The 17,627-nt window shown below is 35.0% G+C and overlaps 1 protein-coding gene across 14 annotated transcripts in view; it reads left to right on the top strand.

Moving 5' to 3' along the window:
* LOC127868410 (NKAP family protein CG6066-like) overlaps positions 1 to 17,627 on the top strand; it is a 41,805-nt gene that overhangs the window by 10,753 nt on the left and 13,425 nt on the right. For 8 of the 14 annotated variants that reach the window (XM_052410282.1, XM_052410259.1, XM_052410240.1 and 5 more), the window contains exons 3-10: positions 2,208 to 2,264; positions 4,212 to 4,289; positions 7,362 to 7,475; positions 7,952 to 8,005; positions 9,084 to 9,125; positions 10,164 to 10,214; positions 16,611 to 16,643; positions 16,837 to 16,887. In XM_052410282.1, coding sequence (XP_052266242.1) covers positions 2,208 to 2,264; positions 4,212 to 4,289; positions 7,362 to 7,475; positions 7,952 to 8,005; positions 9,084 to 9,125; positions 10,164 to 10,214; positions 16,611 to 16,643; positions 16,837 to 16,887 — 480 coding nt within the window. Of the gene's footprint in view, positions 1 to 2,207; positions 2,265 to 4,211; positions 4,290 to 4,557; positions 4,609 to 7,361; positions 7,476 to 7,951; positions 8,006 to 9,083; positions 9,126 to 10,163; positions 10,215 to 16,610; positions 16,644 to 16,836; positions 16,888 to 17,627 lie in introns of those variants that run through there. The other 6 variants (XM_052410208.1, XM_052410200.1, XM_052410272.1 and 3 more) reach the window with 6 other exon arrangements.

The following is a 17,627-nucleotide window of genomic DNA, read 5'->3' as shown; positions in this document are numbered from 1 at the left end:
AATCTTTTTGTTTCATTACTTCTGATGCACATTCACTGACAATAATAAAAATAATTCTTCAGAGAAACCTGAAAGCAACAGCTAAATTCCCAAATCCGTTTGACCTACATGTATGTAGTTAAACCAAATGTTGTTGTAACAACATATAACTTTTGCAAAACAAAAATTCAAAAATTTACATGAAATCCAATGCACATAGGGTCCCATTATGGCAAACTTTCTACATGTTTTTCTTTTCTTTTTTTGTACTCAGATTGCGCAAGCCTAGTATCCATATAAAGCTGAATATGTCATCTTTCAAAAATTTCAATAATAACGATATTTCATGCAAATTATAGAAAAGGCACTGTCAGAAAAGAGTATTTTGGCGGTGAGATTTCTACAAAATTTACACAACTTTTTATACACTCAATTTAGCATACAACATTGAGCATTTTAATATTATTCTTATATTTTTAACATAGATGTTTGTAATATCATACATTATACATGTGTTATTTAAAAACTTTGCTGTATAATTGTGCTTACAGTACCCAAAATTACTAGACTTGTTACAGTCGGATGTGCTTGGCCCAAATTGCCTATTAAGTGTTCCTATTGAGCCTCAAGCTTGAATAAGTTGATGATATTTTCCATAATTGTTGTATGCTTAATTGATTGTATACAAAGTTATGTAAATTTTGAGGATATATATTAGTAGTTACTTTTTAAAATATGTACTTGTATGTATATATATATATATATATATATATATATATATATCAGGGTTTTTTTCCTTCTTTGTGACCCGCCGATCATCGGCCCTTTCCCCTCCGATTTTTTGTTCCCCTCAGCTGGTAAATTTTCCCCTAGATTTCATTTTCCCCTCCCAAAAAAAAAATAGATTTTTTTTTTTTTTTTTTTTTTTTTTTAAACCTTTAAATATATAAGTTAACCTGATCCAGTGTAGAAAAAAGAAAAATATTGCATAATTAAATTTTCTGTTTCCTTGAATTTGTTTTAAAAACAGTAAAATATGCTTAATTAATTATTTAAGACTTTCCTTATTTTCCCCAAAATCCGGCGTTTCGTGTGATTTTTTCCCCCAAAATCTGGTGTTTCGCGTGATTTTTTTCCCCTCAAAAAAGCCAGGCCCTTTCCCCAAAATCAGATAAAAACCCCTGTATATGCAAATGTTTGCTGTTAAAGACTGACTATTTTGATAAACTATCAGTATTTCTCATAATGCATGTATAATGGTCAGCAATCAGATATGATGTATTTAAACATGATCACCATTTTTTCATATGTTTATGCCCCCCTTCGAAGAAGAGAGGGTATATTGTTTTGCTCATGTCAGTCGGTCCGTCCCTCCGTCCACCAGATGGTTTCCGGATGATAACTCAAGAACGCTTAGGCCTAAGATAATGAAACTTCATAGGCACATTGATCATGACTGGCAGATGACCCCTAGAGATTTTCAGGTCACTAGGTTAAAGGTCAAGGTCACAGTGACTCGAAATAGTAAAATGGTTTCCAGATTATAACTCAAGAATGCTTAGGCCTAAGATCATGAAACTTCATAGATACATTGATCATGACTTGCAGATGACCCCTATTGATTTTCAGGTCACTAGGTCAAGGTCAAGGTCACAGTGACTCGAAACAGTAAAATGGTTTCCGGATGATAACTCACGAATGCTTACGCCTAGGATCATGAAACTTCATAGTTACATTGATCATGACTGGCAGATGACCCCTATTAATTTTCAGGTCACTTGGTCAAAGGTCAAGGTCACAGTGACAAAAAACATATTCACAGAATAGCTGCCACTACAACTGACAGCCCATATGGGGGGGGGGAGGGTGCATGCATGTTTGACAAACAGCCCTTGTTTACTTGTTAACATACAGGATAGAACAATAAAAGTATATTTATACTTGAGCTGTTGTTATTGACAAATTTTTTTTATGCATTATGGAAACAAATGTTTTCTTTAAGTCAAATTAAGAGACTAGTTATTTGTTTTAGTTCACTTTTTAATTTCTTAAATAAGCTGTTAATACAAATGTATACATATTTCGAATCCGATGAAAAAATGAATGATTCATTATAAATTGCATTATATTATTTTCACTCCCTCCTATTGCCAAACTTGGCATACAATTCTTGTAAACCAAACAATAAAAAAGGAAAGGTTAAACTATCAAATTACTATTGATTGCAGGTCATGGACAATAGACCTCAGAAAAGACAAAGAACAGTGTATCAGAATGATAAACATGTAAGTCTTTCTCAAACCCCATATGTTTTTGTAATCACATAAAAATATTACGTTTACAACATGTTTATGCCCCCCTTCGAAGAAGAGGGGGTATACTGCTTTGCACATGTCGGTCTGTCTGTCGGTCTGTCGGTTGGTCGGTCCGTCGACCAGGTGGTTTCCGGATGATGACTCAAGAACGCTTTGGCCTAGGATCATGAAACTTCATAGGTACATTGATCATGACTTGCTGATGACCCCTATAGATTTTGAGGTCACTAGGTCAAAGGTCAAGGTCACGGTGACCTGAAATAGTAAAATGGTTTCCAGATGATAACTCAAGAACGCTTAGGCCTAGGATCATTAAACTTTATAGGTAGATTGATCATGACTCGCAGATGACCCCTATTGATTTCCAGGTCACTAGGTCAAAGGTCAAGGTCACAGTGACCCGAAATGGTAAAATGGTTTCCGGATGATAACTCAAGAACACTAAGGCCTAGGATCATGAAACTTGATAAGTAGATTGATCATGACTCGCAGATGACTACTATTAATTTGCAGGTCACCAGGTCAAAGGTCAAGTTCACAGTGACCCGAAATAGTAAAATGGTTTCCGGATGATAACTTAAGAACGCTTATGCCTAGGATCATGAAACTTCGTAGGTAGATTGATAATGGCAGGCAGATGACCCCTATTGATTTTCAGGTCACTAGGTCAAAGGTCAAGGTCACAGTGACCCGAAATGGTAAAATGGTTTCCGGATGATAACTCAAGAACGCTTATGCCTAGGATCATGAAACTTGATAGGTAGATTGATCATGACTCGCAGTTGACCCCTATTGATTTTCAGGTCATTATATCAAAGGTCAAGGTCACGGTGACCTGAAATAATAAAATGGTTTCCGGATGATAACTCAAGAACGCTAATGGCTACGATCATGAAACTTCATAGGTACATTGATCATGACTTGCAGATGACCCCTATTGATTTTGAGGTCACTAGGTCAAAGGTCAAGGTCATGGTGACCCGAAATAGTAAAATGGTTTCCGGATGATAACTCAAAAACGCTTATGCCTAGGATCATGAAACTTCATAGGTGCATTGATCATGACTCGCAGATGACCCCTTTCAATTTTGAGGTCACGATTTTGAGGTCACTAGGTCAAAGGTCAAGTTCAGGGTGACCCAAAATAGTAAAATGGTTTCCGGATGATAACTGAAGAACGCTTATTCCTAGGATCATGAAACTTGATAGGTAGATTGATCATGACTCGCAGATGACCCCTACTGATTTTCAGGTCACTAGGTCAAAGGTCAAGGTCACGGTGACCCGAAATAGTAAAATGGTGTCCGGATGATAAATCAAGAACGCTTAGGCTAGGATCATAAAACCTCATAGGTACATTGATCATGACTGGCAGATGACCATTATTGATTTTCAGGTCACTAGGTCAAAGGTCAAGGTCACAGTGACAAAAAACATATTCACACAATGGCTGTCACTACAACGGAGAGCCCATATGGGGGGCATGCATGTTTTACAAACAGCCCTTGTTTAACCAGGTTTTCCGAAGGAAAAAACTGGTTAATACATTGGCGAATGTCGGTGGGCGGGCTGGCAGGTGAAACAAGCTTGTCTGGCCCATATTTGTAATGTGTTGCTGAATTTGCTGGAATATTATTGCTTTAATAAAAAGTATGTCAAGTCGAGCTTAATTTGATGGAACAATATTGCCTGTATAAAAAGTATTCCAATTGGAGATTTGTTTTGGGCAGCAAAGCCAATCTCGCATTATTCGGATATCGTTGCTGGAATATATTGTCACACAAAAAATACAAACAAGCATTATGTATCTTGTTTAATGTATGTTACCAGATATTAAAAGTAAATGCTGAATTATGATAATGTTCATCTTTTTTTTCATTTGACCTTCTACATAAAATTTCTATGTTCTTTTTTCAGATGGAGTCTGACAGACTCAGAAAAAAGATGCGGTTGTCTTACGCTGAACCAAGTGATGGTGACTCATTTGGGGATGATGTAAGAATGGCAGAGAAATCTTTTTGGTTGCTCATGATATCATTATAATTGAAGTCACATACTTACATGTAGATTAATTTAAATGAAAATTGTGTAATGAAAAGAAAGTCTCATTTTCTTTCATTTTACAAGTGGACAACTGTAGTTCACGCCTTTTTTTTCTGCTCTTACAGGTTGATAGTCGGACCCTTTCCCAAAAATATGCATAGTTTTTCCTAATTCCAAAAAAGGAATTTTACAAACTAAAAATACTTATTTTTAGATTGAATCTACATTTGGATATACTCCATGTTTACTAGGGATGCAACAATGTTATCTGGTAAACCTAATGTTTGATAGGTTTATTTAAAATAAATCAAATGCATTTTTTGTGTGAAATAAATCATACAAGTTTCATTTGTAGGACCAACATATACTGCCAAGTATTGCTAGTACATACTTAAAACAACATGCCATTAACAGGAGTACAAATATGTCAATAAACAAAGTAGCACAACAATAAACCAATCAATTTATTGTTACAAACAGTATGGTTTTGTTTTAATCTTAAAATCGTGAAATTTATCTTTGGGATCTATTTAGAGATAGGGATATCATCAGTAATGGACATATTTATCTAATTGGCGATAACAATCAATAGATAAAATTCTTCGTCTGCTTATTTGATGTTTTGTTAACCAATTAAAAAGAGTGATGTCTCGTCACAATAAAGCGTTGTGAAACATAAGTTGTATCAAGATTATCAAGATTATCATTATTGTTCTTAAGGGAGATAACTCTTCTAGCCAGGTATATATTAATGAAGTGTATCGAACAAAAACAATTTGTTTGTCCATTGTCATTATCAAATTTAAATCAATATAATAGACAAATAATTTGGTTTTACAACTATGATCATATCAGATAAATGAATTATTTAAAAACCTATTAAGAGGTAAACATTTATATTTTAGTTGTCACATGTTTTTACAACTTATTGGGTATTTGTAAATGTTTATTATGATTCCATTCAAGATAAATAATTAAGATAATCGATTTTTTGTAAGACTTGTAAATATGGTCAGATTAAGAGTTCATCTTATAGAAATACACTTAACGTCATTCAATTATTGGAAATAAGAAGTTGATATGATGATCAAATCTGGTTTGCATTCCTGTGTTAAATATTTTTTAAATTTTGTCAAAATTGAGAGTGACATAAATTACAGTAATATTTAACTTATTACATCTGTACTTTTCCTTTTCATACATCCATGATAAGATTTTTTCCAAATGATGAAAACTTAATGTCGTGAATTTCCCAAATTTAACCAATATACTTTTTCTCAAAATGGTCAGAAAATGGCCACTCCTCTGACATTTGAAAAGTCCTGATTTAAATTATTCACTTTATTAGTAAATGTTTTATATATGTACATTTTTTGGCATTTTGGAACACTTTCAGGGCTCAACATTAACAGTTGTCCTATTGCCCCTGGCAAGTAAAAGTTGGGTCCAGGCAAGTGATTTTATAATCTAGTTGTCCTCCCGGGCAAGTGCAAAAGAGAACAAAGAGCATTTAATTTAGACTTTAATAAGGCTTTAACTGCTGTTAAATGTGCACAAATAAAAAAGGTTTTGTGGTGTATCATTTTGATCTTTATTAAAAAAAATATGAAGTTTACAGTTAATGTGATATTTCATGTTAGGGAAAGTGGCTTTACGTTCAGGTCAAGTAGATTTTATAAGTACGTACTTGCCTGGCAGGGCAAGTTGGTTTTTAGGTTAATGTTGAGCTCTGACTTTAGCTGATTGCTATTGACTGTGTTCATTTTAAGATGTTGACCGTGTTTAAGTGTCGAGACCATGTGACTAAGCTTATGTTACTACACAGAGTTATGACCTTGTTGTGCAGTACACACACTTGTGTCCTTGTTTTGCAGTAAACAAACTTGTCTTCTTGTTGTGCAGTAAACACACTTATGTCCTGTTTTGCAGTTAACAAACTTGTCTTCCTGTTTTGCTGTAAACAAACTTGTCTTCTTGTTTTGCAGTAAACAAGCTTGTCTTCTTATTTTGTAGTAAACACATTTGTGTCCCTGTTTTGCAGTAAACAAACCTGCATTCTTGTTTTGCAGTAAACAAATTGTCTTCTTGTTTTGCAGTTAACACATGTGTCTTTTTGTTTTGCAATAAACAAACTTGTCTTCTTGTTTTGCAGTTAACAAACTTAATTGTCTTCTTGTTTTGCAGTAAACACACTTGTGTCCCTGTTTTGCAGTAAACATACTTGTGTCCTTGATTTGCAGTAAACACACTTGTGTCCTTGTTTTGCAGTTCACACACTTGTATCCTTGTTTTGCAGTAAACACACTTGTGTCCTTGTTTTGCAGTTAACACACTTGTGGCCTTGTTTTGCAGTTCACACACTTGTGTCATTGTTTTGCAGTTAACACACTTGTTGCCTTGTTTTGCAGATAAAACACCTGTATCCTTGTTTTGCAGTAAAAACACTTGTGGCCTTGTTTTGCAGTTAACACAATTGTGTCCTTGTTTTGCAGTAAACACACTTGTGTCCTTGTTTTGCAGTTAACACACCTAAGTCCTTGCTTTGCAGTAAACACACTTGTGGCCTTGTTTTGCAGTTAACACACTTGTTGCCTTGTTTTGCAGTCAACACACCTGTGTCCTTGTTTTGCAGTAAACACACTTGTGTCCTTGTTTTGCAGTTAACACACTTGTGGCCTTGTTTTGCAGTTCACACACTTGTGTCATTGTTTTGCAGTTAACACACTTGTTGCCTTGTTTTGCAGATAAAACACCTGTATCCTTGTTTTGCAGTAAAAACACTTGTGGCCTTGTTTTGCAGTTAACACACTTGTGTCCTTGTTTTGCAGTAAACACACTTGTGTCCTTGTTTTGCAGTTAACACACCTAAGTCCTTGCTTTGCAGTAAACACACTTGTGGCCTTGTTTTGCAGTTAACATACTTGTGGCCTTGTTTTGCAGTTAACAAGCTTGTGGCCTTGTTTTGCAGTTACCACACTTGTGGCCTTGTTTTGCAGTTAACACACCTGTGTCCTTGTTTTGCAGTTTAGTGAGTCTGGATTTGAGTCGGAAACTGATAATGAAATACCAGGCTATCAAACAGGACCCAAGAAAGATGCAAGGGGAAGGGGGCGTCCAAGGAAAAGTGAACATCTGGAGGTAGGCATGAAATCTTTACATGTGAGCCTCTTTCTGGAAAAACTTGGCCTTATGCATGTGTGTAAAGTGTCTTCCCAGATTAGCCTTGCAGTCCACACAGGCTAATCAAAACAACACTTTCCCCTTTTGTCAATTTTATTTGTTTTAGGGAAGTGTCAAATAAAGTTAAGTGTACGCTTGATGGAAATTGTTTTAACAGATTAGCCTATGCACACTTCAACATAATTCTGATTAAAATTATAATAACACATTGTCACATTCAAATCTAACATGTAATTGGTGGGAAAACTGAAAATAACATGCTCATTTTAAATATTTTCCTATCCTGGCTTCAACACAATTGTTCACTGCAGTAATACAAGGATTAATTAACCTACTTTGTAAAGTGTAAGTGTGAAATGTTAATTTCTTTATCAAAGATGGTTAAATTGATTTCTTGTACAGCCATGTTTGTATTTCTTTTACGACTGCTGTAGGTAAAATCCAAGAAAGGACGAGGAAGACCAAGGAAGATTCAGCAGCTGTTAAGGGTATTGCATGTTCAACTTATTTGTAATGTTTATATAATTATTTATGTTGTTAAACTTGGGTATAAGACAAGAAATCAAAAGGTTTGCTTTCTACTGACTGACTCAAAGCTACACAAATAATGGACACAATATCAGAACTTGTTGTTTCGAAATTAGGTCCACAATTTTTTTTGGTCCTACATATTGCAGCTAGTGTTTTTAATTCCTCTTTAACTAATGGGTTGATCTTGCTCAAACTTTTACAGTTGAAAGAATCAATGAGTAGATGATTGCAAATAAAGGCATTTAGATCTGAGTGTGCACAGCCTGAAATGTGTGTTTGTAACTCCTCAAACTTTTATAGTTGAATGACATTATAACTTAGCTGTCAGATAAGAAAGAACAGAATTTCAGCTGTGACAAGTTTTGAAAGAATTACTGTCCTTTGTCTATTTTCTTGATTTAGTCTTTAAATTCAGTGTTTGAACTCTGGAACTTTAAGTTAGATGTTGCTCACACTTTCACAGTTGAATGACCTTAATTCGCAGTGGATTATTGAGTGAAATTAGTTTTTGCAGAAATATTCCACTATAGAATTTAAGTCACTCTATTTTTGTTTTCAACTCTTTTTTAACAATGGATTAAATATTGCTTAAATCTTGATAGTTTTTGCAGGATTTAGATTTAATTTAGATTAGATTTAATCTTCAAGCTCATTGCCCTACTGTACAGTTTATCAAAATAAGAAAGTAATTTTGACTGCTACAAGTTTGAGCAGAATAATGACGCTTCTTTTTGTCCTCTGTGGAATCTATAGTATATTTGTGTGTGTCCAAACATGTGTTGTGGGTGAATCAGTGTCTGGGACTCGCTCATCAGTGTCTTATTGTTAGAAATGAAGTCTTTTCAACTTGCTTCTATTAAGAGAGGTCTTTTATTAAATTTGATTATCTCTGGGGTGTCAAAATGTGTCAAATTTTATGAAGGGTTAAGGAATAGCTGATCTGATTAAAATGATTGCCAATATTACAACTTCATACTGCAATGATTTTAACAATTTCTGTATTGAACGTGATACTGATGTAACGTGTACATTTAGGCAGAAGATGTTGGTGACAGAATCCACAGTATTGAAGCAGAGGTAGGGACTGTCAGTGTTTAATAAATAATATATGAGTCTTGCTCTGTGAAAATGGGGCTTAATGCATGTGGGTAAAGTGTCGTCCCAGATACTTCAGTCTGCTCAGGCTAATCAGGGACAACACTTTCAGTCTGCAGTCTGCACAGGCTAATCAGGGACAACACTTTCAGTCTGCAGTCTGCACAGGCTAATCAGGGACAACACTTTCAGTCTGCACAGGCTAATCAGGGACAACACTTTCAGTCTGCAGTCTGCACAGGCTGTTCAGGGACAACACTTTCCACTTCAGTCTGCAGTCTGCACAGGCTAATCAGGGACAATACTTTCCACTTCAGTCTGCAGTCTGCACAGGCTAATCAGGGACAATACTTTCCACTTCAGTCTGCAGTCTGCACAGGCTAATCAGGGACAATACTTTCCACTTCAGTCTGCAGTCTGCACAGGCTGTTCAAGGACAACACTTTCCACTTCAGTCTGCAGTCTGCACAGGCTAATCAGGGACAATACTTTCCACTTCAGTCTGCAGTCTGCACAGGCTGTTCAAGGACAACACTTTCCACTTCAGTCTGCAGTCTGCACAGGTTAATCATGGACAATACTTTCCACTTAAACAAGACTTCTGCTTTAAGAAGATTTCTGCTTAGAAGAGACTTTATTGAAACAAAAAATATCATTTAAGCGGAAAGTGTTGTCCCTGATTAGCCTTTGTGGACTGCACATGCATTAAGCCCCCTTTTCACAGAGCGGGGCTCATATGCATTGTGATTGGAATAAAGCCTTGTATAGAATTAATTATTGCTAGTCTATTAAATTGTATTTACTACTACAGCATAACCTTCAATTACATACTTGCTTAGTTAGTTTACATTTTCTGTTTTGGGGGGATGCAAGTTATTTATGTGTTATATTTATATTACAGTCATGCTAGTATACCGATAATTAAGTACACTTTGTTTAAAAGTCATTTATAACATTGTAAAAAGCAAGAACTCAATTTTTGTTGGTCATAATTTATAAAACTTGAATGATTCTTTTCAGCTTTTTGGACCGAAGAAACAAATCGACAACAATATGCCTCCCGAAGTTAAGGTATATATAATAGTTGAATTGAGTTGTGGGAAAACTGGGCTTAATGCATGTGCATCAAGTGTAGTCCAACACAAGCATGTGCAGTCCACACATGCTAATCAGGTATGACACTTTCCATCTCAACTGGATTATCGCAAAGAAGAGATTTACTTAAAACTAAAACACACTGAAGCTGAAAGTGCCAACCTTGGTTACCACATTGCACAGGCTAACCTAATGTGGGAAAACTTTTATGCATATTCATTACCTAATCTGTAAGACATTGCAGGTTATACGTAGACACAGACATTCATTTTCCTACATAACTCGAAACAATTTAACCCTTTCCCACTCAAAAGCAAAGTGAAAATGGCTATGTGCAAATAGCATAAAATCAGAACAGCCCGCAAGTAATTTGCAGTCTGTTCAGGTTCTATGTTGTTAAAGTGATAAAGAGTTAATGATCTCTATGTTGATAAGTTGTTACTATTATGTACCCACCTTTACAGGATTTGAAAGAGATTTGGTCACTGTATGGCAAAATGAAAATTAACCCTTTACCACTTAGAAATGTATATTCACGCATTTGTAGTCCCTTAGAAAGGTACAGTCCAACCTGTCCCAGCGACCACCTTTTAATAGAGACCACCTGTACATAAAGACCACAACGATTTCCTCCCGAACGATTTCACTATATATTGTACCTGCGAATAAAGCCCACCTGCAAACAAAGACCAAGAACCGCCATTTTACATTCCCAAATGTCCATTTTGATACATAACAAAGACGACTTCAATCATAACAATCAACAATTTCGCAACTTTCAATTACAAAAATGGCCACCATGACATTGTGATAGTCACGTGATAAACATCTAACCAGCAGACTCTTCGGTCGCTATGGAGATATTGGCAAGTGAAAGTTTACTGCACTCGATAGCAGTTGTTTGTTTACTTAATACACATTGCTGATTGGTAGCCGCCTGCTTCTTTTATGTATTTATCAGTTTGTCGAAAGTGTAAGAAGTTGCCTTTGTATTTTAGTGACTAGTGATTAATGTACTAATTGCCGAAAATATCAAACAAAAGTTTGGGGCTTTCATCAACTCATTAAGGAAATTTACGGTTTCGTTACAATTACAATGCCAATTAAAAACATACATTTTGATATTTATTCCTTTCTTAAATTTCTCTGTGATAAGACGTGCAAGGATTATCGATACGGAATTTGTCAGTTCAAGTACATATTCATGTATGTCAATAGTTATTGATACATGTTACATGATATGATTAATTAAATAAATAATAAAAATATAAGGAAATTAGAAGAATAAATATAAAATCAAAACTGTGTTTTCAATCCTTTATGACATTATTCATGCATTAGTATTCAACCATTTAAGCAATAGAGCACATACATAGATAAGGTACCTGTTAAAATCCTACTAGCATATTTTGTAAAGTTTCAATCGACCTTGCGAATAAAGAGCACCTATGAACAAAGACCACAACGACCAAATCTCTTAAGTGGTCTTTATTGACAGGTTAGACTGTATATTCAAGTTAAGACTTTCTAACTAGATTCAAGTTTTTAAGGCTTCATATTCAAACCTTAGATACTAATGAGCAGCAAACAGTATAAAATTTTAACAGACTGCAAGTTACTCTTAGGCTGTTCTGGTTTTATGCTGTTTAGTACAGTCGATTTGTGTGAAATTTGTTCACAAAATGATAAAGAATGAAACTTTGCAGAAATGGAGTTGTTATAACAATTAATTTTGGATATGGACCCATCTTAAAAAATCAAAATGGCGGACTTTGGCAGCCATTTTAAAATGACGGCCATAATTTGTTCATAATAAATCTTCAAAAAATCATATTTTTTTTTTCATCTATTTTAATAAAATTTGGTATACAAATCTCTAATAATATCCCCAATCAATAAACTTCTTCAATTGGCAAAAATAGGACGGCCATCTTAAAAAGCGGCCATTTTGAAAATTACATTTTTCGAAATTGCCAAGAAAAATGCATTTTTTAACTTATTTGTTATTAATAATAGGTAATCTTTTTTCATTAAAATTACAAACGCTTACATATTACTTTAAATGTATATACTAAGACATTTATCTATGTCAATTAATTTTTCAACTCAATACATGCACATCTCTATTCTGGATGCCAGAGAATTACAACACTTCCAATTGTCAATGACATATTAACGAAAACGATGTCTACAAAATACACAGATCAGTTTGACAAATGATACAGGGTGCATATGGCCAATTTTGGATATTATTGTCACATGGTAAATATTTTTTATTTGGATAGAATTGCATACATTTGTTGATGATTTTATTGCAAAAGGCGGGTGGTGATAATATTTTTTAAAAATCGGATTTTGTACACTTAAAAGTCGCATTGTTAAATAAGACGCGGGTAAAAATATTGCAGAAAAAAGTTTTGTTTTATACACTGGAAAATTTGGTAAATAAAAGGTTTTTATGCAATTATTTTTGTTTACTTGCAGATTTACCTTATTAGTATCTTGCATTTAAAAAACATGTGACTTGTAAAGACATTATGGCAAAAAGAATTAAACTTGTAGATGTTTATGATATACCTACCGAAAAACCTACTGATCCATTAGATTGGAAAGAATGTTTTATTTTGTCAAGAGAGAACACACGAGGAATTACAATGTCCAGCTGATACGAAAAGAATTAATGTAGATATTGGAGCTGGTTACCATTCATTTGAAACTATTATACAAAGAGGTAAAGTAATAAACTGGTTCCCTGTAAAACTTAACTGACAGCAACTGGATGAAGGAAATGGCATTGCATCAACACTTCAAATACACAAGGCAAAGTGGCATAAAACATGCAAACACAAAATGTCTGATCTTAAGATATCACGTCAGCAGAAAGAGAAACAAACATCTGATGTTGTTGGAGAGTCACAATCTGAACATGCAAGTAAACTAACCAGACACAGTTGTGGTTATTCAACAAAAACAATGATGCCCTAGGCATGCGTGACATTGCTGATCTGAACGTTTCAAATACAATACGAAATATTGAACAGATTGGGAAGAATCAATACCAGGAATATATACGGGACAGATTGGACAATCAAACTTAACCGCTTTCTGATCCCATAAAACAAAACAAATTACATCTATTCAGTCGTCAGGATCCAGGGTTGTCGCAAGGATTAACAGCAAATTAGTTCACTGAAACAAAATTGTTCGTTATTTTCGCAATTGTATGTCTCTTGTCAGATTCGTGACGGTAATCAAGCGTATCCATCTTCTCTTTAACAATTCGGACAGTTAAGACTCGGTTCAAAGTCAGACTTGTTAGTTTCTCTAGAGAAGATCATCACATCACAAACTGAATGTCCTGAGATAGCAGCTTTGAACTTTAAGTTAGACGGAGCTGTAATTGTCAATATTCTGAAGCCAAGATTCTGCAAGACGTTGGAAGATTATGCCAAAAACGTTTTTCTACCTTATATTGACAACCAATTGAAGACGTGTAGCAGAGTTGAGGTTGTATGGGATGAATATCGCGAAGACGGTTTGAAAGCTTCAACTCGAGGCGAGCGTGGAAAAGGAATAAGAAGACGTGTTCAGGAAGATTTAGCCATTCCAGGAAACTGGGAATCCTTTCTTCGCATTGATGACGATAAGACCGAGTTATTTACCTATCTAGCAGAACAGTTATCAACATTTAAAGCAATCGATGACAAGATAGTGGTCTCAACACTCAGAATGAAAGTTGTATACAATTGCCCAAGCAAGGATACAAGTCAAATATCACCGTGTAACCATGAAGAGGCAGACACGCGCATTATGCTACACGTTAAGGATGCAGTACAAACTCGTATGCGTCAAATAATGATCAGAACCGTAGATACGTTTGTTGTTGTCATTGCAATATCGATTGTGCATAAACTGAACATACTTACCTTGTGGATAGCATTTGGAGTCGGTAAAAATCTAAGATACATAACAGTTCATGAAATCGCTGCCAATTTGGGTGCTTCCAAGCCCAATGCACTTCTATTCTTACATGCCTTTAGCGGCTGTGACCAAGTGTCATCCTTTTCCAATCGTGGAAAGAAGACTGCATGGGAAACATGGTCTGTCTTTGATGAAGTAACCAAAGATTTCAAAACATTGAGTGATAAGCCAGATATTGATAGAATCAACAAATGTACTTCAAACATTGAACATTTTGTTGTATGACAGGAGCAGTGAGTGCATAACCGTAGATGAGGCAAGAAAAGATTGTTTTACTCGAAAAGGGCGTGCAATCGATAATATCCCACCAAGCTCTGCAACAAAGATGGAATGTGGAAACCTTCCTGGACAACCTTACAGCAAGCTTCCGAGTCTTGTGCTGAACTCATCAGATGTGGATGCAAAAGTGAAAATGGCTGCCGAGGACGTTGCAAGTGTGTTTTAGCAGCTTTGAGCTGCACAGCTCTATGTAAAAGTGAAGAGCAATGTGATAGGAAATGAATACATTTACTTGTACTTGGACTTGACAATAAATGTTTATTTGATCATGCACATGTGATCTGTGTTGTTTACGGATAGTGAACTCTTAATTAACCTAAATTTGTTTTAAAAACTATTCAAATTATACCAATCACTTGCTATTGTTATTATGTTTGCAGTGTATGTTTCAAATGGATCGTAAAAATGTTCAAGACAGTTAAATATAATATTTTTCATTGATTTTGACAAATGTGGCTAGAATTTCATATCTCAAGATGGCCGCATTTTAATTTGATATTTTTTTTTATTTGGTTTTATGATAACATTGATAAGGTCATTTGCCTTTTCAATACAAGATTTCAGGTCATTTGATACTCTAAAAAAATTGTGTTGAATTTTTAAATGTATTTATTGGAAATTTGACGGCCGCCATTTTAAAATGGCCGCCATACCCCTTTATGCAAATTTTTGAGAGTGGGTCCATATCTGATTTTGTTCAGTATACTCTTAGCTAGTATTCTGCAAATTTTCATGCTTTTATCACAACTTGAAAAATTCTGGTGAAAATCTGCACAAATCGACTGGACTAGTTTGCACATAGCCATTTTCACTTTGCTTCTGAGTGGGAAAGGGCTAATCAAAGGTTATATTCAAAAACGCTGACTTAGATATTCCCCTAAAAAGGTAAAAAAGACATGATAGTTTTTATGCCCCTGGTAAGGTGGCATATAGCAGTTGAAATGTCAGTCCGTTTGTCTGTCCGTGCGTCCGTCAGAAAACTTAAACATTGGCCATAACGTTTGCAATATTGAAGATACCAACTTGATATTTGGCATGCATATGTATCTCAAGGAGCAGCACATAGCAACTTCATATTTGGCATGTATATGTATCTCAAGGAGCAGCACATTTAGAGGGGTGAAAGGTCAAAGTCAAGGTCATCCTTCAAAGTCAAAGGTCAAAAAACAAAATCCAAGGGAAGTAATAAGCTTTAAAGGGAGATAATTATCTGTACCTGCCAAATGATAAAAAAGAACTAAAAAATCAAATCGGCGCAGTAGGGGGCATTGTATTTCTGACAAACGCATATCTTGTTTGATATTCACATTAGAAAAAATTATGAAGCATTTGTAACCCTTTCATCTATTATAAACTGGGCTGTTTTCGGAGAGGTATTGTCATAGCCAGCTTGTCGTCCGCCGTACTAAAACCTTGACATTTTGCTCTAAAATCAAAGTGCTTCCACCTACAACTTTGAAACTTCATATGTAGATACACCTTGATGAGTTCTACACGCCACACCAATTTTTGGGTCACTAGGTCAAAGGTCAAGGCCACTGTGACCTCTAAAAAAAAATCTGAAAAGCTTGCATTTATTCAAAACTGCAGCCGCAGCCAAGCGTTGGCACCCGTTTTGCGGTGCTCTTGTTAGCAATTATTAGCCTTCTGGCATAAAAAAGAAGTTATTTTCATTTGAGTTAAATTACATCTTGCCAAGGCCACCAGTACGGATTGCAGTTTTCAATTAAAAAAGAATTAATTTGAAAATTGTAAGTGAACCGTTTTGACAACAATAAATGTGGCAGGAAATAAATTGTCTGTTCCTGCTTCTTGTTTTTAAATAAAACATCATAGTATTGTCTGTTTTTTTTATTGTAAGTACAACATGTTTGTTAATTGTAATAAAATAAATATTCTAAGCTCTGGCCTTAAAACATCACTTTCCCTGCCCGGGTTGCAATGCAATATTTTACATACTCCTTAACATCTTATGATGTCTGTATTGTTTGTACAAGAATTGCCCTTGTTTAACTCTTAATGTAAACAAACACATATGGGTATGGTCATTGACCTTTTTCTGTCTATTTTTTTTTATATATAATTGTCTAAAAATTGTTTTGTAATTTTTAGGGAAAACGGGGAAGACCAAAAAAGTTGAAGGAGGTTTGTCAACTTCAAAGATCTGAATAATATCCTTTATTTTACATTTTGTAACCTAAATGATAGTGATATAAAGATTGTAAAACAATATATTTTATGTGTATAAGTAAATTAGTCTGCAAGTCTAGCATATATATTTTAAATATTTAAAACTACATTTTGCATGTTAGTAAATGTTTTGTTTTGTTTTGAAAAGCGTAAAAGAGGGCGTCCAAGAAAGTCCATAGAAACAAGTGAGGACGAGAAGGTAACAATGTTTATTTATATTCTATGCTTTGGGACACATTTCATGTGTTTTACAATGTCTATAGTTTTGAGAATAAGACATTTCTCTGTATGCCACTGGCATCTACAGATGCCTAAAAGCAATGTCCTGTCCATTGATTTGTCTTTCTGTCTGTTAGTCTGCTCGTTTTTCCATACAAGGTTTAATGTAAATGACAAGAAACTTTTCACTTTAAGAATGCTTCTAAAAAAGCTTTGATACTGGCATGGAAGTGATCCATAAGCGCTCTAACTGCCTCCTCTATCATGGTCCCGCAGTTTGACCTTGACATTGACATACTTTCTATGTCCCCCACCACTATAGTGGGGGACATATTGTTTTTGCCCTGTCTGTTGGTCTGTCTGTCTGTTTGTGCCAACTTTGTCAGAAACACAATGCCCCCTCCTGCGCGGCTTTGATTTATTTTTAAAAAAATTACCATTTGGCAGGTTCATTACTTACCTCCTTTTAAAGCTTATTACTTCCCTTGGATTTGTTATTTTACTTTTACCTTGAAGGATGAACAAGCACAATGCCCCCTCCTGCGCCACTTTGATTTTATTTTATTTTTTTATATCATTTGGCAGGTTATTTACTTACCTCCCTTTAAAGCTTATTACTTCCCTTGGATTTGTTTTTTGACCTTTGACCTTGAAGGATGACCTTGACCTTAACCTTTCACCACTAAAAATGTGCAGCTCTATGAGATACACATGCATGCC

Source organism: Dreissena polymorpha, chromosome 1 (assembly GCF_020536995.1).
Source record: "Dreissena polymorpha isolate Duluth1 chromosome 1, UMN_Dpol_1.0, whole genome shotgun sequence".
NCBI classification, from domain to species: Eukaryota; Metazoa; Mollusca; class Bivalvia; order Myida; family Dreissenidae; genus Dreissena; species Dreissena polymorpha.
The sequence above is the reverse complement of the archived record's forward strand: the minus strand, read 5'-3'. Positions and strand labels throughout refer to the sequence as shown.